The sequence below is a fragment of the Pseudochaenichthys georgianus genome, chromosome 2, assembly GCF_902827115.2.
Source record: "Pseudochaenichthys georgianus chromosome 2, fPseGeo1.2, whole genome shotgun sequence".
Lineage (NCBI taxonomy): Eukaryota > Metazoa > Chordata > Actinopteri > Perciformes > Channichthyidae > Pseudochaenichthys > Pseudochaenichthys georgianus.
The window spans coordinates 2,688,612-2,712,308 of NC_047504.1; the positions used below are offsets into that span (position 1 = coordinate 2,688,612).

General features: G+C 43.9%; 1 protein-coding gene across 3 annotated transcripts; it reads left to right on the forward strand.

Annotated features, from left to right (window-relative positions):
• The first annotated feature begins 1,028 nt into the window (after positions 1-1,028).
• LOC117456642 (ly6/PLAUR domain-containing protein 1-like) lies at positions 1,029-20,679 on the forward strand. Of its 3 annotated transcripts, none has more exons than XM_034096593.1 (4): positions 1,029-1,229; positions 4,493-4,627; positions 18,786-19,042; positions 19,876-20,679. In XM_034096593.1, exons 1-3 carry the CDS (start codon positions 1,181-1,183, stop codon positions 19,016-19,018), a joined length of 417 nt encoding a protein of 138 aa, XP_033952484.1. In that variant the 5' UTR covers positions 1,029-1,180; the 3' UTR covers positions 19,019-19,042; positions 19,876-20,679. The 3 variants fall into 3 exon arrangements, with proteins under 3 accessions (XP_033952484.1, XP_033952477.1, XP_033952472.1); XM_034096586.1 differs by having other exon boundaries at positions 18,786-19,037; XM_034096581.1 differs by having other exon boundaries at positions 18,786-19,014.
• The last annotated feature ends 3,018 nt before the right edge of the window (positions 20,680-23,697 follow it).

Sequence of the window (23,697 nt, forward strand, 5' to 3'; positions counted from 1 at the left end):
ACTGAGCTGCAAGGTGCGTGTATTTTCATTATCAGGTGATTCACTCAGTGTGAGCCGGAGTGCAGCCCGGAGCCCTGTGTTCCTGCGCCGCTGCGGAGGGATTTATAACCATTAGTCCCTTGATGGGTAATTAGGTGCGTATTTACGCTATTAGTTTACGCACGCTCGGATGATTCCTCTTCTGTCTGCTCCAGTAATAGGCTCAATATGTTGCATTGATCACAAAACAAACAGCAATAGAACATATTCACATATTTGGTTTATTATGTCATTGTAGCTTTGACGTTAGGGGATGACGTAAGGGGGAAATAAAATGCTCCGAGTAAAGTGGTATTTAATAGAGTTTAGATGCGAACTAAAAACATAAATAATGTTTTAATATTATTTTGAAATCTTAGGCTTAAGTCAGTTGTTGCCAACATTGAAATATCATTTAACAAAAACATATAGCAGTCCATATCTGAATAATGGAAAATCCAAATAAAACAATTAAAAAGGCAACAAAAAAGTGACGTAAATCGTACGTTTACGTCACTTTTTTGGGTTGGGTTGTATATATATATGTATTCTTTTTATTATTTAAGATTAATTATACTTGAAAACTCTTGATAAAATGTTACAAACGGTTACAACATCACTGTGTTAACTTAAAGCGTTATAGCAAAAAAGGACCATAACTCCAAATTCAGAAAAGGCATTAGATAAAGGTCACTGACATTCATAATGCAGTTATATTTACATTTAGGATACTTACAATAAGATAAAGGAATAGAGGTGGTTGATATGAATTCACTGAACTTTTCATTCCTCTCCAACAGACACATCACAGAATTATCATTTAAATGTAACTTTTAAATGCCAAATGTGTGTAAACTCACTGCGTGTGGATACGCTTTGATCGCCATCTCTCTGTCCTCAGTGCATGAAGAAAAGTGAGCGAGATATGAAAATGCCAAGGCTCCCATCATCACGTGGTTTCGCGTTATTATCCGTGCGCTCTGGTTTTGTCTCCAGTTGAGGAGAGACTCTCCACACTTTGCGGAGCTTCCTCACCCCAGCCAGCCGAGAGGATGAACGGATTGGAGTCTGGTGTTCCTCCGCGGCGGATCGTCCTCCATGCCTCCGTCTGAACTAGTTCCTTTGGTCTGATGTTTCCCCTCCGAGCCTCATTTCGGAGAGAATGCTTCTTCTCATTTTTACGACTTTATTTGGAGTCCTTCTCAACGCAGGTAGGTGCAAGTTGGAGACACTGCGGACACGTTTGGAGTCGTTGTGTCAGTTTGTATGTATTAACATGTAGGCTACTAAAGAGGTTTCCTTTCGATTCGTGTGCAAAAAAACATTATACAAAGAAACCTGATTATGTAGGCCTACTGCATCGAAACATTATAATTTAAACTGTTTAATCTCGCGATATATGTTTGGACGTGGTTCATTTGAGAAAACAGAGCTTTTTGGAAACTAATTTATTCTGCGTATGTGCGTAAAAATGGTCTTCCAAATCCACATACAATTTTCACATTACTGCCTGACTTTGAATAGTTTTGAGGAAACGCAAGGAAATAAGATTATTTTTGGTGGTGGCCTGGGGGGTGCTGTTTTATTTATGTCATCATGTTGTGACTAATATATTGGTTTTGCACCCTCATAATGCAGATTGTGTGTATATATATATTGGGATAAACCCCTTGAGATGCAACATCTCGTTTTCAAGGGAGTCCCGATATAATTTGTGTTGTAGAAAAAACAAGTAGATTAAGAGTTCTGATGGACCTGATCAGCTTGATTCTCCCCTTCACTATGATAGATATTCCCCAAAAAAGAAGTTAGTTGTTTTCACAATCTCCTCCCGAGTGATGGATTGAGTTGCTTGGTTTAAAGTAATTATCCTGGGGTTGTGATGTTATGGACCTTTATTAGATGCGTTTGATGGCGCTGTCGGCGTTGAGATTAATGTTTGGTACCATTTCAATAATTACTCTACTAATATATATGTCAGTGGGGACGGATAGCCTGTGTGAGATATTGGAAGAGGGAAAGGGCAGGCTGGACTTGGACGTTTTTGATTGAATGCCTCCGTATATCTTTTAGAAATTGTTTTATTTTCAGATTCTGTTCAAAAATACCATTAACATTCACCATTATATATATTACATATATCACGCTTAATGCACAGCGCTCATATTGTCTGCAGAAAATGATCCTAAGACATGATGCACATCATCATTTATAGCGCTTGTATACCATTTTAAAGTAGAACAGAAACTCAGATTGGCAATTCTGAGCAGCTCTAAAAGTAACACATGAAATGTGGGAAAGCTGCGAGGATGTCTGTATATTATCTTTATGAGAAAATGCAGCACACTCACATTTTACTACCTCAGGGGATGAGATTTCACACGGGCAATCTTTACACCAGCGGAGCGCATCAAATCGTTCTTACTGACGGCTCGTATTGTAAATAGAGCTTTATCACCTATAACAATCCCCGCGTTGAAAGGGAAGTTAAAGGAGCCTCTGCTGATGTGTTTTTCTTGTAAGAGCTTTACCTCGCCTCAATGTGTGAATCCATAACCTCTCTGTTGACTCTCAGAAGACAGCCAATAAAACTAGATTAGACCCGGAGAAGGACTTGCTTATGTACTTTCTCTAAAGTAACAAAACCTCGGCACTGCCCTTGTGCGAGCAGGCGTAATGTCACAGAAGATAGAGAAGATGACATTGCACTCTCATGGAGCGCCATTAGTCTTGTTTGAAGGTGTAACATTATCGAATAACACAGCTCTCTCCCAAAGGCATGTAAGAGCCTTGGCTGCTTGACTCGAAGAGAACATAAAGAGGAGAAACAAATGTACAAATTGGGTTCACACAATGTGCCGAGTGAGAATACTGTGTGTCAGTATGAACTCCCAAGATACAGGACAAAACTAGTGTATCCTGTCATGAAAGGCAATCATTGAGAGAATAAGGAATAGGTGACATTGACCTCTGGAGTAGTGGCACCTTTAATACACTTAATTCCCTAAAAATAGTGAATTATTTTTACGTATCACAACCCTGATTTCAATGGATCATATTTTGGGAAATACTCCAATTCGCTTCCTTGCTGAAAGTCATATGAGAACATGGATACCACGCCAATTAGCCTAGCTTAGCTTAGCACAAAGACTGAAAACAGCTAGCCTGGCTCGGTCCGAATGAGACAAAATCCACTTCTCAACACTTTCTAGCAGTTTCTCCCTGTTGCCAGTCTTTGTGCGAAGCTACGCTAACTAGCTGCTGGCTGTAGCTTTACCAAACAGAAGAGCGGTATTGACCTTCAAATCTCTGCAACACAGCAAATATGGAGAGACAGCAAGCGCATTTCGTGGCATCTGCAGGCAGTGGCAAGTACATCCGGCATATGCCACAGATGCCACAACTTGCCGAGGCATCTGCCGCTGTTCAACGGGAGTTGCCACAAGATGCCAGAAGATTTACTGTAGCTGCCACTCGCCTTCCGTGGCAAATGCTGCTATTTAAACCCGTATTTAACGTGTAAAATGTCGCTATTTAGGCATGACTTTATCGAACTGATCTGTACACAGGACTGATGATCTGTACACAGGGTTGGGTTGTAACGGAATACATGTAACGGCGTTACGTAATCAGAATACAAAAATCAGGTAGCCTAACTGTATTCAGCTCGCGTTACATTTGAAAAACAACTAATCTGATTACAGTTACTTTCGTAAACCTGAAGTGAATACCTTTTGGAATACTTATTGGAATTATTGGTGGAAAAGTTTCCTCACAAAATGTATCCTAATATTCATTACTGGCAGAACTGTGTGCACAGCGCACAGTCTGTGAGGCCCCGCCCCCGCACGCAGATGGTTATCGTGGCAAGCAGTGGAAACTCCCCTCAAGAAGCGACAATTGCCAAGGGATATTTCATCATAAATATAGCACGTTTGTTTAGCAAACCATGCTCCAAGTAGAAATGATAATGTATAATCTTTTTGAAAAATAGAGATCGCACATCAGTCCTGTGTACAGATCAGTTCGATAAAGTCATGCCTAAACAGCGACATTTTACACGATATACGGGTTTAAATAGCAGCATTTGCCACGGAAGGCGAGTGGCAGCTACAGTAAAGCTTCTCTACTCTGGCATCTTGTGGCAACTCCCGTTGAGCAGCGGCAGATGCCTCGGCAAGTTGTGGCATCAGTGGCATATGCCGGAAGTACTTGCCACAGATACCACAGAGTAGTGGCATCTGTGGCATATGCCGGAAGTACTTGCCACAGATGCCACGGAGTAGTGGCCTCTGTGGCAGATGCCGGAAGTACTTGCCACTGCCTGCAGATGCCACGAAATGAGCCAGGCCCTACTGCAAATATGCCAAGCTATTCCTTTAATCAAAATGCTATAGCTACTCTATCTAAGATCTTATATCATATATTTGTCAGCTGTCATCCATCAGAAAACCTCCATTTTGTCCACTTCCAGGAGATGCCCTTCAGATCCAGTGCTACCAATGTGAGGAGATGAAGCAAAATGACTGCTCCACGCCGGAGTACATCGTCAACTGCACCGTCAACGTTCAGGACATGTGCCAGAAGGAGGTGTTGGTCAAACCCGATGGTAAGGGAAAGACTACTTCATATTCCTTTATGGGATCCAGGAGAGAGTCGTCTAACATTGATAGTCAAAGATGTAAATGCTGAGCCAGAAGAGGAAAGGATGATCTTTAACTGCAAAAGATAAGATAAAGATAAGATGTACTTTATTGATCCCAATTTGGGAAATGTTTGAGCAGCATAAAAAGACAAGGCATTGTACATACTGTAAGAGAAATTAAAAGACTAGAAATAAACAATCCAAAAATCAGACATCTCAAATAGAAATAAAATTGCAGTAAAAAAGTTTAAAATATATATGTGGAAATACAAGTTTACAGTAACAAAATATAAAGCAGAATATTATACATATTAATTGTGCAAGGAATGGATTATTAAATATAAGAAAGGTGAACGTGTGGAAACTGGAGAGAAAGCACTTAGAAGCGAAAAGACATTACGTTTATTCCTTTGCTATTCACATGAGGGTACTCGCTCTTGTGTTGATGTGCAACAGGGCAGCTATTAATCAATTCAGAATCTTCACCCAGGATGAGCTGAGATACAAAAAAATATAGAATGTTTTTCTTTAGACTGAAATCAAGTCATCCACACAGCTTACATAAACGGCAAAATCAGCTGTGATGTTTTTTAAACCTGTTGGTCTTTTGAAATGTCAAAAATAAATACTCCCCACCAATGATACCCAATGATCCCCCCAGCTTTCAATCCCCACATGTCTGGCAGTCTGACCCCCAGTAGACGCTGACTAGAATCCCTGTGGTTTTCAGTGTAATGGACATTGTTATCTGTTATTTTGTTCCTTTGCTCAGCCACAAAGATGGAGACGAGAGCATTGATTGATCTGTGGATGGACTCGAAAAAGCACAGTCCTGCATACAAAACATCAGAGTTATTCATCACTTTTACCATGATGCTTTTTAAACCAACACAAAGATAGGCTGTCCATTGTTGGTGATCATTTCGATATGAAACCTCTGTGTTTTTGTGTCGCTCTAAAACCCAGACGAGCACTATCTCAGTGGACCACTTTATCCGCCTCATTTGTCAAAGTTGAGAGATTTTCCTTCAGCTGCTACCAGCACAACATTAGATTAGTTTTGCACTGTCCATCCATCCATCTTCTCCCGCTTATCCGTGGTCGGGTCGCGGGGGTAGCAGTTCCAGCAGAGAGCCCCAAACTTCCTTTTCCCTGGCGACATCAACCAGCTCTGACTGGGGGATCCCAAGGCGCTCCCAGGCCAGCGAAGAGATATAATCCCTCCACCTGGTCCTAGGTCTACCCCTTGGTCTCTTCCCAGCTGGACGTGCCTGGAACACCTCCCTAGGGAGGCGCCCAGGTGGCATCCTCACTAGGTGCCCGAACCACTTCAACTGGCACCTTTCGACGCGAAGGAGGAGCGGCTCAACTCCGAGTCCCTCCCTGATGACCGAACTTCTCACCTTATCCCTAAGGGAGACACCAGCCACCCTGCGGAGAAAACCCATCTCGGCCGCTTGTATCCGCGATCTCGTTCTTTCGGTCATGACCCATCCTTCATGACCATAGGTGAGGGTAGGAACGAAAATGGCCCGGTAGACAGAGAGCTTTGCCTTCTGGCTCAGCTCCCTTTTCGTCACAACGGTGCGGTAAAGCGACTGCAGTACCGCTCTCGCTGCTCCGATTCTCCGGCCCATCTCACGCTCCATTGTTCCCTCACTCGAGAACAAGACCCCGAGATACTTGAACTCCTTCACTTGGGGTAAGGACTCATTCCCTACTTGGAGTGGACAGTCCATCGGTTTCCTGCTGAGAACCATGGCCTCAGATTTGGAGGTGCTGATCCTCATCCCAGCCGCTTCACACTCGGTTGCGAACCGATCCAGTGAGTGCTGAAGGTCGCAGACCGATGAAGCCATCAGAACCACATCATCTGCAAAAAGCAGTGGTGCAATCCTTAGTCCACCGAACTGAAGACCCCCTCCCCCATGACTACGCCTCGAAATCCGATCCATGTATATTACAAACAGGATTGGTGACAAGCGCGTTCTCTGAAGAACCAGCACCTTACCGTGGTAGAGAGGTTTGTGAGCCCTGATGAACCTGGGGGCTGTGTTGTCTGGAACCTTGTGTTCCTGGTAGGGTCTCCCATGGCAAATTGGTCTCAGGCAAGGTGCCAGACTAAGATTGGTTCAAAAGACCTCATGAAAGACGACAGAAGAAGTGAGGATACCCGGCCCGGAGGAAGCCCGGGGTCCCGTTCTGGAGCCAGGTCCAGAAGGAGGACTCGTCGGCGAGTGTCTGGTGGCCGGGCTTGCCACGGAGCCCGGCCGGGCCCAGCCCGAAAAGGCAACGTGGGCAACACCTCCACTTCTCCGTCCCGTGGGCCCACCACCTACGGGAAACAGCGATGGGGTCGGTGTGCTGCTAGAAGGGTGGCAGTGAAAGCGGAGGGTCTCGACGGACCAGACCCGGGCGACAGAAGCTGGCTTTGGGGACGTGGAACGTCACCTCTCTGGGGGGAAGGAGCCGGAGCTTGTGTGGGAGGTGGAGCGTTACCAGTTGGATCTGGTTGGGCTCACCTCTACGCACAGCGTCGGCTCTGGAACCTTACTTCTGGATAGGGGTTGGACTCTATTCTTCTCCGGAGTTGCTCAAGGTGTGAGGCGCCGGGCGGGTGTGGGGATACTCACAAGTCCCCGGTTAGGTGCTTCGTTGTTGGAGTTTACCCCAGTGGACGAGAGGGTCGCCTCTCTACGCCTGCGGGTTATGGGGGGGAAAACTCTGACTGTTGTGTGTGCTTATGCACCCAACAGCAGTTCAGACCTTGGCCTTCTTGGAGACCCTGGAAAGAGTCCTGCATGGGGCTCCTGAAGGGGACTCTTTAATCTTGCTGGGAGACTTCAACACACATGTGGGCAATGATGGAGACACATGGAGGGGCGTGATTGGGAGGAACGGCCCCCCTGATCTGAACCGGAGTGGTGGTTTGTTACTGGACTTCTGTGCTAGTCATGGATTGGCCATAACAAACACCATGTTCGAACATAAGGATGCTCATAAGTGTACGTGGTACCAGAGCACCCTAGGCAGAAGGTCCATGATCAATTTCGTTATCGTATCATCGGACCTGAGGCCGTATGTTTTGGACACTCGGGTAAAGAGAGGGGCGGAGTTGTCAACTGATCACCATCTGGTGGTGAGTTGGGTCGAGTGGCGGGGGAAGCCTCTGGATAGACCTGGTAAGCCCAAACGTGTAGTTCGGGTGAGCTGGGAACGTCTGGAAGAGGCCCAAGTTCAGGAGGCCTTCAACTCACACCTCCGGCGGAGCTTTTCGGGCATTCCTGCGGAGGTTGGGGACATTGAACCAGAGTGGTCGGTGTTCAAAGCCTCTATTGCCGAAGCCGCGGCGGGGAGCTGTGGTCTCAAGGTCCTAGGTGCCTCAAGGAGTGGTAACCCTCGAACCTCCTGGTGGACACCGGTGGTCAGGGAAGCCGTCCGACTGAAGAAGGAGGCCTTCAGGGATTTGTTATCCCGGGGGACTCCCGAGGCAGTTGCAAGGTACCGACAGGCCCGAAGGGCAGCAGCCTCATCCGTGGCCGAGGCAAAGCAGCGGGTGTGGGAGAAGTTCGGAGAAGACATGGAGAAAGACTTTCGGGCGGCACCAAAGTTGTTCTGGAAAACTGTCCGACACCTCAGGAGGGGGAAGCAGGGAACCATCCAAGCTGTGTACAGTAAGGATGGGACGTTGTTGACCTCAACTGATGGAGTGTTAGGGCATTGGAAGGAACACTTTGAGGAACTCCTGAACCCGACAACTCCGCCCTCTATGTTAGAGGCAGAGCTGGAGTATGACGGGGGATCAACACCAATCTCCCGGGGGGAGGTCACTGAGGTCGTCAAACAACTCCACAGTGGCAAAGCCCCGGGGGTGGATGAGATCCGCCCGGAAATGCTGAAGGCTCTGGGTGTTGAGGGACTGTCATGGTTGACACGTCTCATCAACGTTGCGTGGAAGTCGGAAACGGTACCGAAGGAGTGGCAGACCGGGGTGGTGGTTCCCCTTTTTAAAAAGGGGGATCAGAGGATGTGTGCCAATTACAGAGGCATCACACTACTCAGCCTCCCCGGGAAAGTGTACTCCAAGGTACTCGAAAGGAGGGTCAGGCCGATTGTCGAACCTCAGATTGAGGAAGAACAATGCGGATTCCGTCCTGGTCGTGGAACGACGGATCAGCTTTTTACTCTCGCAAGGATCCTGGAGGGGGCCTGGGAGTACGCTTATCCGGTCTACATGTGTTTTGTAGACTTGGAGAAGGCGTATGACCGGGTTCCCAGGGAGTTACTGTGGGAGGTGCTGCGGGAGTATGGGGTGAGGGGGTCTATACTCAGGGCCATCCAATCTCTGTACTCCCAAAGCGAGAGCTGTGTCCGGGTCCTCGGCAGTAAGTCGGACCCATTTCCGGTGAGGGTTGGCCTCCGCCAGGGCTGGGCTGGGTTTTGCACTGTGTCACAGAAAATTAAATGCTTCAGCCCTTGGCGCTAACTTTTGGGAATTTGGATGGTGTCTTTTTTTTTAAACACAAGAGAAAGAAATATAAGTAAGGGAGAGTGGGTAGGATGAGCCAGTTATTACTTGAACCTAAAAGATAGTTATTCATTCTATCAAGGTACTTTATTTAGCTACACATTACATTACATTTCATTTAGCTGACGCTTTTATCCAAAGCGACTTACAATAAGTACATTCGACCAGGAAGACACAACCTTGAAGAAAACAGAATCATATAAGAGACACGAGACCAGTTAACCTTAGCTGACCTACTGAATCATGTGATCTATTGCACACCCTACCTGCTAAACCCTTCTCTCTCCAGCTGTTCGGTACAGGAGTGTTGTTGTTTCTACCATGTTTAAAACAAAAAAACAAATCAATTGTGTAAAACTACATGGTAACACAATTGTATACTACAGAGACTTAACTTAAAGGGGACCTATCATGCAAAATGCACTTTGTGATGTCTTTTATACATAAATATATGTCCCCGGTGCGTCGGGGAACTCACGCAGCGTCAGAAAATAAAACCCTCTCTCTTTTCCTCCGTACCCAAATCTTTTAAAAACGGGTGTACAACGAGCGGATACAGATTCCATCCGCTGTGACGTAATGGCGGCAGCGGACCCACAAAAAATTGCTATCAGAATCAATGCCTGACGTGTTTTGGACGTCTTTGTTTACATTAGCAAGCCTCGCTAACACTCAGAGCTAACCTGTAGGCCTACTGAAGAGCACATGTGTTTAAAAAGCAGGAAATAAAAAAAGGAACTCACCTTGTGATAAACCTGCAAGAAAAAAAGCATTTGAGCTCCATACTGTTTCAGAAATAATCCTTGATGTGGTTTAAACAGAATGGCGTTTTATCACAACCGAATTTAACTTTATCTCCGGTAGAATTCTGATCAGGCATTAGCTCCGCCTCTTCTTCTTTCTTTTTTTTCAAGCTAAGGACCCAATATCTGCATTTCTCTAACAGGGCTGCAAACGAGGGGTTTGAGCAGTATGAGCAGTATGAGGCACGGCTACATGGGTGATCTGTTTGGTATTTTGAAAAAAAAACTTCACAGACATGTTTTATATAGGTATGGCCCTACAATATATTTTTCAAATATAGCATGATAGGTCCACTTTAAAGGGGATGGCTCATCTTACTCCACTCTCCCCTAATGGATATAAGGATAATGTACATGTTCAGGTGTATATCAGTATGTAGTGTCTCTACTTTAAAGAGTCCTCTCCTGCTGATGTTCAGGTGTATATCAGTATGTAGTGTCTCTACTTTAAAGAGTCGCCTCCTGCTGATGATCAGGTGTATATCAGTATGTAGTGTCTCTACTTTAAAGAGTCCTCTCCTGCTGATGTTCAGGTGTATATCAGTATGTAGTGTCTCTACTTTAAAGAGTCCTCTCCTGCTGATGTTCAGGTGTATATCAGTATGTAGTGTCTCTACTTTAAAGAGTCCTCTCCTGCTGATGTTCAGGTGTATATCAGTATGTAGTGTCTCTACTTTAAAGAGTCCTCTCCTGCTGATGTTCAGGTGTATATCAGTATGTAGTGTCTCTACTTTAAAGAGTCCTCTCCTGCTGATGTTCAGGTGTATATCAGTATGTAGCGTCTCTACTTTAAAGAGTCCTCTCCTGCTGATGTTCAGGTGTATATCAGTATGTAGTGTCTCTACTTTAAAGAGTCCTCTCCTGCTGATGTTCAGGTGTATATCGGTATGTAGCAGAGGTGTGGACTCGAGTCACATGACTTGGACTCGAGTCAGACTCGAGTCACCAATTTGATGACTTGAGACTCGACTTGACAAAATCACAAAACACTTGCGACTCGACTTGGACTTGAACACCAATGACTCGGGACTTGACTTGGACTTGAGCCTTCTGACTTGAGGTGACTTGATCATTTAATTCAGAGGTCTCCAACATGCCGATCGCGAGCTGCCGTTAGAAGAGCAGACTCCCGTTAGGGAGAGCAGAATCTTCAGCCGCTCCTACTCTTGCTGAGAATCCTTGCAGGCAGGGGCGGGACTTTATTTAGCTGGGCCACCATGCGGCCAATCATATGTGAGGACACACTAGGATCATACCATTATGTGAAAGAAGGGTGGGGGGCACAGCAGGTGTAGTGGTACAGGCCAGCTGCACAGAGCGACGGGGAGACGGATTGAAATGCAAGTGCGTCGGAAAAAGTCAAGAAATGAGCAAAAACCGAAAAAAGAAGCAGCGTCTGGCTGCTTTTCAATGATATTGGAGAAAGCAAAGCTGAGTGCAGGATTTGTAAAATGAAAATAACCTTTTTTGGTTACCTTTATTTTGGTAACCACTCAGGATTTACTGTCAGAGGTGGTAGAAGTTCAGATCTTGTACTTGAGTACAAAAGTACCAGAGTGTAGGAATACTCGGTTACAATAAAAAGTCCTGCATTCAAAATGTTACAAGTAAAAGTACAAAAGTATTAGCATCAAAATATAGTTAAAGTACCACCTGCAGAGGGATCTAGATGCCGGTGTTCTTTTCCCCATAGAGACCGCCTGGCTGCACATTATCCCTTGCATAAAGATAGATTGTGGGTCCCGTACAACATGTCGTACACAGTGATAAACATTCTGGTCACCTCAACATCAGGGATCTTATACATTAAACTCCTTCTGAATCAAACCGTCACGGTAGCCTAACCTTACTGATCCCTCTTAAAATAGAAAAAAACACATTACTTTACCAGCAGAGAGAAAATGGATTATTAAATTATTAATGTGACTAATAAAGAGCAGTTTGATTATTAAGTATTATTCTGTTGATCGATGTCATTACATTTGGTGAAAAACACATAATGACTTGTTTATGACTCGTTTTGTCAAAGTTTAGGACTTGGACTTGACTTGAACTTGCCCAACCTGACTTGAAACTCGACTTGGACTTGAGCGCAAAGACTTGAGACTTGACTTGGACTTGCAAAACAATGACTTGGTCCCACCTCTGGTATGTAGTGTCTCTACTTTAAAAAGTCCTCTCCTGCTGATGTTCAGGTGTATATCAGTATGTAGTGTCTCTACTTTAAAGAGTCCTCTCCTGCTGATGTTCAGGTGTATATCAGTATGTAGTGTCTCTACTTTAAAGAGTCCTCTCCTGCTGATGTTCAGGTGTATATCAGTATGTAGTGTCTCTACTTTAAAGAGTCCTCTCCTGCTGATGTTCAGGTGTATATCAGTATGTAGTGTCTCTACTTTAAAGAGTCCCATCAGAGCTGTCCACGACGTCACTCCCATCAATAACTGCACCTGCCATCTATGCAGGGGACTTCAACTGTCAGCACACAGACTGGGGTTACAACTACACAACACCTAATGGAGTGGCGCTGAGTGAATGGGCCTCCAACACTGATGCACTGCTACTGTATGACCCCAAGGAGCCTCCAACCGTCTTCTCTGCACGCTGGAACACCTCCACCAACCCGGACCTGGCCTTCGCCACATGCCACAGTAACGACCCGATACCGGTGAGACGCGTCCTGGACAGGTTTCCCCGCTCACATCACCGACCATCCATCATTAAAGTCCCATCACTGGTGGAACCGGTACCAGGGAAACCCGTCAAGCGATGGAACTTCCGAAAGGCCAACTGGGAGTCGTATGCTGAGGAGACTGAAAGAATGTCAGCTGGCCTGCCAGACCCAGGCACAGCCGACCTGGATACGGCCTATGCAGCCTATTGCCAGGTCCTCCTGGGTGCGGCAAAGAAGTCCATCCCACGTGGCTATAACCGGAATTACATCCCGGGTTGGGACGAGGAATCCAGCCACCTTCTGTGTGACCACCAGAGGGCTAGCTCCAGAGAAGAGGTGGATGTGACTGCAGCAGCACTGCTCAATAAGCTAGATATCACCCGCAGGGCCAGATGGACAGAGGTCGTTGAATCAATCGACTTCACCCATTCTAGTCGCAAGGCGTGGCAGACCATCAACCAGCTCACAGGCAGAAATACAACACCCCACAGCTGCCCAGTCACAGCAAACGCCATCGCATCCCAGCTCATGAAGAACGGCCGCTTCCCGGATGCTGACAAAGCCTTTGCCCGACTGACATCGCATGAGGTGTCTTGCATCTCGGGAGCGGCCAGTGTCGATTCCAACCTCTCGGGGGAATTCACAGCAGAGGAACTCAGTGAGGCCATGAACAAGCTCAAGCCAGGCAAATCCCCTGGCCGTGACAACATCCACCCGGAGTTCGTCATCCACCAGAGCTCAACAACATCTGGCTGGCTCTGTGCTTTCTACACATCATGCTACCAGAGATTAAAGCTCCCAAAGACTTGGCGCCGTGCCTCTGTCATAGCTCTGCCAAAGCCAAATAAATCTGCAGAAGACCCCAAGTCATACAGACCAATCTCGTTGCTCTGTGTCCCATTTAAGATCTTGGAGAGGATGATCCATAGCCGCATCGAGCCAGTGGTGGACTCCCAGCTCCCACGGGAACAAGCTGGTTTCCGTCGTGGAAGATCAACAGCAGACCAGGTAACACTACTCTGCCAGGACATCGAGGACAGCTTCCAGGCCAATGAGAAAGCTGGGGTAGTGTATTTGGATCTGACTGCTGCATATGACACTGTGTGGCTCCGGGGACTCCACCTGAAGCTGCTGAGGACAATACCGGACCGCCACATGGTGAAGTTCATCATGGAGACTCTTTCCAACCGTAGCTTTATCCTCCAGACCAGCAATGGCCAGTGCAGTAGGCTCAGAAGACTGAAGAACGGGGTACCGCAGGGGTCTGTTCTCTCGCCGATGCTGTTCAATATTTACATCCACGACCTACCTGATACAACATCCAGAAGTATGGCTACGCAGAAGATCTTGCCATCATGCTGAGCCGACCAACGTGGAAGGCGATGGAAGAGGGTCTTAACGAAGACATGGGCACACTGGTAGCATACCTCCGAAGGTGGCGCCTACAGCTCAGCGTCGGGAAAACAGTCGCAGCGGCATACCACCTTAGCACCAGAGAAGCCAAGAGGGAACTTGAGGTGCGCGTTGACAACAAATGTCTGGAGGTCCAGCAAGCCCCGAAGTATCTTGGAGTGCGTCTGGATCGGACATTGTCCTTTAATAAACACCTGGAAGAAGTCAAGGCCAAGGTGACATCCAGGGTCGCGCTGATCCGCCGCCTCGCTGGAACAACCTGGGGAGCCTCCGCTAAGACACTGCGAATATCCACTCAAGCCCTGGTCTTCTCTGCAGCGGAATACTGCGCCCCAGTCTGGAGCAGAAGCCCTCCCGCCACCCCTACAACATAGCAGCTCAAGAGATGCTCAACTCCACCTCTGAGGACATCTCCAGAGATGCATGGTTGGCAGCAGCTTGGAAGCAGGAGTGGGAGTCAGCCGGGCCCTCCCGAATCCACCGTTACATCTGGGACCCAGGAGATGGCACCATTGGAGGAGACGACCTACCGCGCCGGCAGTGGACCACTCTAAACCGTCTACGAACTGGGGTCGGTCGCTTTAAAACCTCGATGAAGACGTGGGGCTTGGCGGACAGTGCGGCATGCGAGTGCGGTGACCCTGAGCAGACCGCTGTCCATATAATCACCATCTGCCCCTTATATAGACCACCCTCGGAAGCCAGCCTCTTCGACCTAGGACCAGAGATGCGGGCATGGCTACACGACACCGAGTTGGACATATAACGTTATACGAAAGAAGAAGAAGAAGAAAGAGTCCTCTCCTGCTGATGTTCAGGTGTATATCAGTATGTAGTGTTTCTACTTTAAAGAGTCCTCTCCTGCTGATGTTCAGGTGTATATCAGTATGTAGTGTCTCTACTTTAAAGAGTCCTCTCCTGCTGATGTGCAGGTGTATATCAGTATGTAGTGTCTCTACTTTAAAGAGTCCTCTCCTGCTGATGATCAGGTGTATATCAGTATGTAGTGTCTCTACTTTAAAGAGTCCTCTTCTGCTGATGTCCAGGTGTATATCAGTATGTAGTGTATCTACTTTAAAGAGTCCTCTCCTGCTGATGTTCAGGTGTATATCAGTATGTAGTGTCTCTACTTTAAAGAGTCCTCTCCTGCTGATGTTCAGGTGTATATCAGTATGTAGCGTCTCTACTTTAAAGAGTCCTCTCCTGCTGATGTTCAGGTGTATATCAGTATGTAGCGTCTCTACTTTAAAGAGTCCTCTCCTGCTGATGTTCAGGTGTATATCAGTATGTAGCGTCTCTACTTTAAAGAGTCCTCTCCTGCTGATGTTCAGGTGTATATCAGTATGTAGTGTCTCTACTTTAAAGAGTCCTCTCCTGCTGATGTTCAGGTGTATATCAGTATATAGTGTCTCTACTTTAAAGAGTCCTCTCCTGCTGATGTTCAGGTGTATATCAGTATGTAGTGTCTCTACTTTAAAGAGTCCCATCCTGCTGATGTTCAGGTGTATATCAGTATGTAGTGTCTCTACTTTAAAGAGTCCTCTCCTGCTGATGTTCAGGTGTATATCAGTATGTAGTGTCTCTACTTTAAAGAGTCCTCTCCTGCTGATGTTCAGGTGTATATCAGTATGTAGTGTCTCTACTTTAAAGAGTCCTCTCCTGCTGATGTTCAGGTGTATATCAGTATGTAGAGTCTCTACTTTAAAGAGTCCTCTCCTGCTGATGTTCAGGTGTATATCAGTATGTAGTGTCTCTACTTTAAAGAGTCCTCTCCTGCTGATGTTCAGGTGTATATCAGTATGTAGTGTCCCTACTTTAAAGAGTCCTCTCCTGCTGATGTTCAGGTGTATATCAGTATGTAGTGTCTCTACTTTAAAGAGTCCTCTCCTGCTGATGTGCAGGTGTATATCAGTATGTAGTGTCTCTACTTTAAAGAGTCCTCTCCTGCTGATGTTCAGGTGTATATCAGTATGTAGTGTATCTACTTTAAAGAGTCCTCTCCTGCTGATGTTCAGGTGTATATCAGTATGTAGTGTCTCTACTTTAAAGAGTCCTCTCCTGCTGATGATCAGGTGTATATCAGTATGTAGTGTCTCTACTTTAAAGAGTCCTCTTCTGCTGATGTCCAGGTGTATATCAGTATGTAGTGTATCTACTTTAAAGAGTCCTCTCCTGCTGATGTTCAGGTGTATATCAGTATGTAGTGTCTCTACTTTAAAGAGTCCTCTCCTGCTGATGTTCAGGTGTATATCAGTATGTAGTGTCTCTACTTTAAAGAGTCCTCTCCTGCTGATGATCAGGTGTATATCAGTATGTAGTGTCTCTACTTTAAAGAGTCCTCTTCTGCTGATGTCCAGGTGTATATCAGTATGTAGTGTATCTACTTTAAAGAGTCCTCTCCTGCTGATGTTCAGGTGTATATCAGTATGTAGTGTCTCTACTTTAAAGAGTCCTCTCCTGCTGATGATCAGGTGTATATCAGTATGTAGTGTCTCTACTTTAAAGAGTCCTCTCCTGCTGATGTTCAGGTGTATATCAGTATGTAGTGTCTCTACTTTAAAGAGTCCTCTCCTGCTGATGTTCAGGTGTATATCAGTATGTAGTGTCTCTACTTTAAAGAGTCCTCTCCTGCTGATGTTCAGGTGTATATCAGTATGTAGTGTTTCTACTTTAAAGGGAGGGGGGACCTTTTCTAGTCCAATATGGGGAAACGACAGATAAATACAACAATAAGGGCAACACCTAAATGATAAAATACCTCCTAAAACACATAAGAAATAACGCCAATATATACCAGATGGAGATATTTTTCAATGCCGTGTGTACATTTTCTATTTACATGCGGCATCTACTGCACGTCTGTCCGTCCTGGGAGAGGGATCTCTCCTCTGTTGCTCTCTCTGAGGTTTCTCCCATGTTCCCCTTTAAACTGTGGGGTTTCTTCGGAAGTTTTTCCTTGTACGATGTGAGGGTCTTAGGACAGAGGGTGTCGTATTGTCATACTGATATTCTGTACACACTGTGAAGACCACTGAGACAAATGTAACATTTGTCATATTGGGCTATATAAATAAACATTGATTGATTGATTGATTGATTGATTGATTGATTGATTGATTGATTGATTGATTGATTGAGATACATCACTTGATAAGGGAGTTGGTGGCACTTGAGTGCAATAAAAAGTTACTGCAGACTTTACGTTTTCTTCTTCATACAAGCATACAAATTGTTGTAACATATACTGACAAACATCAGTTAATAATAGCAGACAGGAAGTCAATAGCTCCAGCCCTGCAGTGCAATAACACACATTGCAAACTCTTATAGGCTAACTTTTCAATCTAAGCAATATAAATACAGCAGGGGGGGGGTACACCACGTTGGTACATTTTGCAATATCTCACAGCTTGAGGACTGGACAGTGTCTGTGCTTTATTTGGAGACTCGTGTTCCTTTCCCACCCGTAACTTTGGTGTCTGTTTTAACTGCTGTTTAAACCCTTAATAGAACTCTCTGCTCCATAGCTTCTCTTTGGATAACTGTACACATTTATTTTTTATTTAATATTCCATTCCCCTACACTCTTAATGTAAATAATGTCCGGCTTTATATTGTGTCTAAAGCCCTTCAATGGTGTTTTATTGTCAGAGTTTATAGATTTGTAATCTTAACGGCCTACTCTATATTTTTTCAACTTTTTAATGCTGCTGTAATTCTATTTTGAGATGTTTTAAATTCAAGTATTGTTTATTTATATTCTTACATTTCTACTTATGTGCAATGCCTTGTTTTTATGCTGCTGCAACGCAAACATTTTTAATCTTATCTTAATCATCACCATATTTGATTTAACACCCTTTTAGCTGGAAACAATATCTCAGACTAATGGATCAAATGAATATCTGCAGTGAATATGAATATACAAGGAATAGAAAACGTTTTGTAAAAATAACATTTGTTCAATTAGTGGATAAACATCATCCAGGGTTTGACTAAACTAAGGCAAAATTCAATGTAAGTGGTGATCAGAGATGGCAAAAGTATGCACATCCTTTACTCAAGTAGAAGTACAGATACTTGTGTTTAAAAATACTCTGGTAAAAGTAGAAGTACTGACTAAACTTCTTTACTCAAGTAAAAGTAAAGAAGTATGGGCTTCGACATGTACTTAAGTAAAAAGTACCCATAGCTAGCAGCTGTTTTAAAGAGTACCTGACCTCCCTTTATATTAATAGAACAATAATGTCATTGTTAGCTAATGAATGTTTCCATGGCAACATGACAATGTTTCCATTGGTCCCTCTTCTTTAGAGAAGACCAGGAAGTGATGGATACACGGATCGTGTTCAAATCAATAGGCACGCAATGTCTCTAAAGAATAATGATCACGCACCAAACACACATTCAGACTAAAGGAACCAGCTGTTTGGGAAATGTAAGAAGTAGAAAGTACAGGTATTTGTGTTCAACATGGAAGAAGTAGAAAGTACAGGTTAAAAATGTAATAAGTAAAAGTAAAAAGTCGTCAGAAAGTAAGCAATGGAGTAAAGTACTGATACCAGAAACAAGTATTTAAGGCTATCATAAGGCCTTAAGTAATTCAAATGTAAAACACATTGTTTATGATTGATGAAAGTAGTAAATTGGTCCGATTTGACACCAACACGACAGGAGGGTAAAATATCCCCTTTTTCTGTCTTGCAGGAATACATTATCGTAAATCATGCGCCTCTTCGGGGGCGTGCCTCATCTCCTCCTCTGGATACCAGCAGTTCTGCACCGGCAGGGTGAACTCCGTGTGCATCTCCTGCTGCAACACCCCCCTCTGCAACGGGCCCCGGAGGAAGCGCCCCACCCCCTCAGCGGCGACGTCCAATCGGCCTTCTCTCTTCCTCTTCCTCACCTTCCTCCTGCTGCCGCTCCTCCCTGTGACGTAGGCTGAGGATGAGCTCTGCTGTACAGTTTGTTTACTTCAGTTCCAAACTATAGCAAGAAAAAAAAGTGTTGATGTCGTTTTTTGTTGATTTAGTTTTCTGTCCAGTTGGAACTTGATTCTACGTTGTCGTGTTAACAGAGGTCATTCAAGGATTCAAAAGATCTGTTCACGACATTCATTAGCGGCAGTATAATAATAGGGCTTTATTTGTATGGCACTTTTTAAAGTGACTACATGGCACACATCACACATTTAAACAGAACATGAAATTCACTTCAGGTCACAAGGAGGTCAAATAGGTATGATAATAACAGTCAAATCTAATTCATTAGGAATATTTTCAAAAATAAATAATAAATAAGTAAATAAAACAATAATAAAACCAATATAATAATCATACATTAAATAAATAAGAGGAATAATAAAGATTGATAGATACATTAAAAGAGAATGCCGCTTATAAAACTATAAAATAAATAATATTAATAAAAACCTATAAAACCTATAAAATCTAATTAATAAATAAAACAATCTAAAAATAAATAAATATTAAAGGACTAATTTAAAGGGGATGTCGCTAATAACAAATCTAAAAACATGTGTCTTCAGCTGTTGTTTAAACATGTCCTCTACAGGGTAGTGTTGCCACATATCATATAGTTAAAACATCATATGGAATTAAAAATAGTGCAAGAAGAAATAGAAAAAGCAAAAAGAAATCATATGACCTTGCAAGGTTAGAGGTTTGGGCAACAGGAGTCAAATCAAACAGGAAGTCCTTGCAGCTTCAACGTATGCTCTTCCTGTAGTAATGAACCTTCCACTGATGATCATTAATGCACATTTGTATTGTCTTAGATTCCCCTTGGAGCTGTGAGGTCCCGAAGGAGCAGATTTGGACACTTTTTAATCGTCACGCCGTGGAGAGAAACTGTCGAGGTGATCGATAAATCCCTGTGAGGAGGATGGCGCTTTGAAATCCTGGTGACGGGAAACATGTCGAGCTTTACTGAATCGTTTATCGCTGCTGTGGCCGGAGAAGGACCATCCAAATCTCAAATCGTTCCTGTTTGTGAAGTGGAGCGTGTTGTGAGGAAGCGCCTCCGGGCCTCTGGTTATTACATGCTGTAAACTGGTATTGTGGGAAATGATATATTTAAGCTATATTTTGTGGGCTTCTGTTGGTTTTCTTCCTTGTTCATATCGTTGCTGCCATGATGAATCCGGCTTATATGAATTCTCCTGCTGCACATTCATCATCGTATATGCATATTTCCACTGCCGAACAATATTAACTCACTCAGAAAGGAATCTGTTGTCCACAAAGCTGATCAGATGATTTAATATTCCATATACTCCTTTGGGAAATTGAATATTAAACGTCCTGTGAGTTGAACTCCTGGTACAAAAAGTACATTATATGAGAACATGCTATAAGCACAAACACATTCTCACTAGAGAAATGCTTCAGGGTGATATCACTCATATCTCCTTTTAAGTTAATATTTCTTTGTACTTCAAATATTACAAATATGCCCATCATAGCTTGCATGTTAAAGCTGTAGACCAAATATTCACATTATACACAATGAAAATAAATGTGGCTTGATGTATGGATTCTATTCCCATGGCAACATGTGTTATACTTCAGTCTTAATTATTGATTTGTTGTTCTGAAGTTTTATTTGAATATGTGTACAGTATTATATTTCTATGTACAGAATGTGCTGTAAACAAAAACAACGCAGACATTCTCCAACTGTATTTTAATGCAACACTATTGCAACATTATTAACGGTCAAGGGAACGCCTTGGTGTACATTAATGAATGTAATGAGACTTATTTGTGTTCTGGAAACAGGGAAGATGGACCATGTGATAAATGTGCATGGCAGTTGTCGGCTGGTCTTCTGTGAAGAGTCATTCTGTATTCTGCTGAAATGTGATGGAAAGAAATGTTAAAGAAAAAAAGTCGCGAAAGCTCTGATGTTTCCGGAAAGAATGAATGTAGTTTAGTAGCTGATTAGACATTGAAACCATGTACATGTATACACTTGTGAATTATTCAATTAGGCTTTACTCTCTGTCGTTTTCCACACATCTTATTATGTTCTGCTGACTCAGGAAAACTCAAGGGGGGGGGATGACTTTACCTGGGAAAGAAATCCCCCAACGCTGCTGGGGTCCCTGGGAGCCAGTTTGAGCATAAATGCCCCCCCCCCCCCCCCCCGAACCTTCACACAGCCAGGCTAAGGCAGAGTTATTAAACGAGCTACACTTCAGTATGCTACCATCACTCATTACTCATCTATTGATTGTGTGTCTGCTTTCTAATGAGTTGTACAGTGTCTCCCCAACCTTCTCTTGCTGTTATGTATGCATTATTGAGTAAAAGTCTTAGGATATATATCACACATTTTCTTACTCTTGTGCATTTCAATTATTAGCATATTGACATCGCCAGCCGGCAAAGATAAAAGCCTCCGATGAAAAGGAAGATTAAGCTTTTGTCAGAATGAGCAGTGGATGCAGATTAGACATAATCCACTCTGTTATACAACGGTTTTCATAATCACTGTTTTTGTTTTGTGGCGGATTAGGGTAAAGTCCAGGTAATTCAGGAAGATAAGATATGAGGAATGGCATGATATGCAGCTCCTTATCTACTACACCAGGAGGGAAGCTGGATATCCGTAAGGGCGACAGAGAGTCCAGTTATGGGTATAATGTGTCAGCGTTAAGTGCCTTTCCAAGTAACCATTTCCAATGCTTTCCCTAACAATGCACTGCGGCATTGTTAGAGGCACAATGGAGCAGTGCCCACATCACATTTAACATGCACAATAACTGCAGACAGATAAGAAATACTTTCCAAAAACACAGCCCACATGATCGCACGGTTTGGTGTTTTTAAACCTTGGTTGTGTCAAATTAAATTGTGTTAAAAAGTGTCCTGCAGTGTGAGGGCGCCTGTATGACAGAGCATCAATAAGAACACGGAGGAGGAGGAGGAGGAGGATGAGGAGGAAGGGGAAGTGCCGACTGCAGACCTCCTAGGATTAAGAAGCAGCAAAAACGGGAGATTATTAAAAATAATAAAGCCCACCTCTGCCTGCTAATGACGTGGCAGTGGAAACAGTCCAGTTGATGAGGGACCCTAACGCATCTACTTTGCTTACTGTGTAGGCCAAGAGTGTAATCCAAAATGAAGGGGAAATGATCTGGTGAGGGCGGGATTTTTTTTTTTCAGAGGAGGTGATCTCCAGAGAGTTAATTATCCACAATTCAGCTGTAGACATTAGTTATAATGAACCATTAAATATGAATCAAGAATCAAATCTATTAACCACAGCATCAATAGGCTTGTTTTTACTATTCTTTAAATGACATTTCCCATTACATTCAATATGATATCGGCTTGAACAGTTATCCTAAATATGATGATGTAGCAGTGGACCTGATACAAGCTCCACCACTACACCTTATTCTCACTCCAATCCACTTTAGTGCGCTTACACACATCTTCATTCCAGTAAGTAGCCCCCCCACACACACACACACACACACTCCAAAATTAGAGCGGTGCAAAGGGGGAAATGTATTTGTGGCTGTGGGGAAGTTAACAAGCATGTTGTTAAATACATTGAAATAAAAGAGAACTGGCTGGAAAATGGCTGTTAAACAATAAAATAAATCCCTTTATTCCATTACAGGAGGGACGTTCAAATGGTGGTGGGTGGGGTTAGAAATCTTGAGCCAGCGGTTGCATTGCTTTAACATATGTTGTGTTGCATGTTGTTACAGTTAGTGTTCTCTGGTTCGTCTTTGAACGGGAGCACTGGTGCCCTCTAGTATTCAACACAGTGACACACAGGATGATTAACAGAGGAAGAGACATGCATGAAACACCTGTGATATCTCTTTGTCATATTACTTCTTTGTATCTCTCCCAGCAAAGATAAGGGGCTTATAAATAAACCAATGTATTGTGGCTGTACTGTATATTGTCTTAGACCAATTCTTCCCATCAGTACAGGATTGCTCAGTTCAACCAAAAACAGAAGACTAAAGACACCGCTTGTGTTTTGTGCAAATCATTTCATTTTCTTTGAAAGCTTGTGGCAGATTGCTCCATACTGGAGCAATGTGTTCCACCCAGAGTTCTAGATAGAGAGTTTCTGTCAAGTAACCTGGCTTCTTAGAGAGGACTGTTTCTATCAGCGGCCGCAGAGCCAAGGGCTTTCCGAGGAGAGTCGGCGATGAAGAGACTCTTGTATGAGTGATGAGTCTGCGTCAGGATGAAGGGCCAATGTTCTCAGGCCCTGGGATTGGTCTTAATGTGGTTTGGTGCTCTGAAGCCAGGATCAGGCCCTAAAGTATGCTTCTGCTCATACATCGTCTTTATCAGCAGGCCTCCATGCACTCATAGAGGGCGAGGATGGCCTTTGATGGCACCTAAATCACTGATATCATCGAGTGGAGTCAGCAAGGTGAGATGAGGTGGGGTTTCCTTTTTTCTTCAATGTGAAACCAAACCACAGACAATATAATTACATACATTGTTTCTCATATTGTAAACTTCAAAAATGATTTTATTTGTATTTTATATGTGTACAGAAATTAGATTTAACATTTATGTCATGAAGTCAAAAACTACAATCCCATTTATTTCAGTATTCT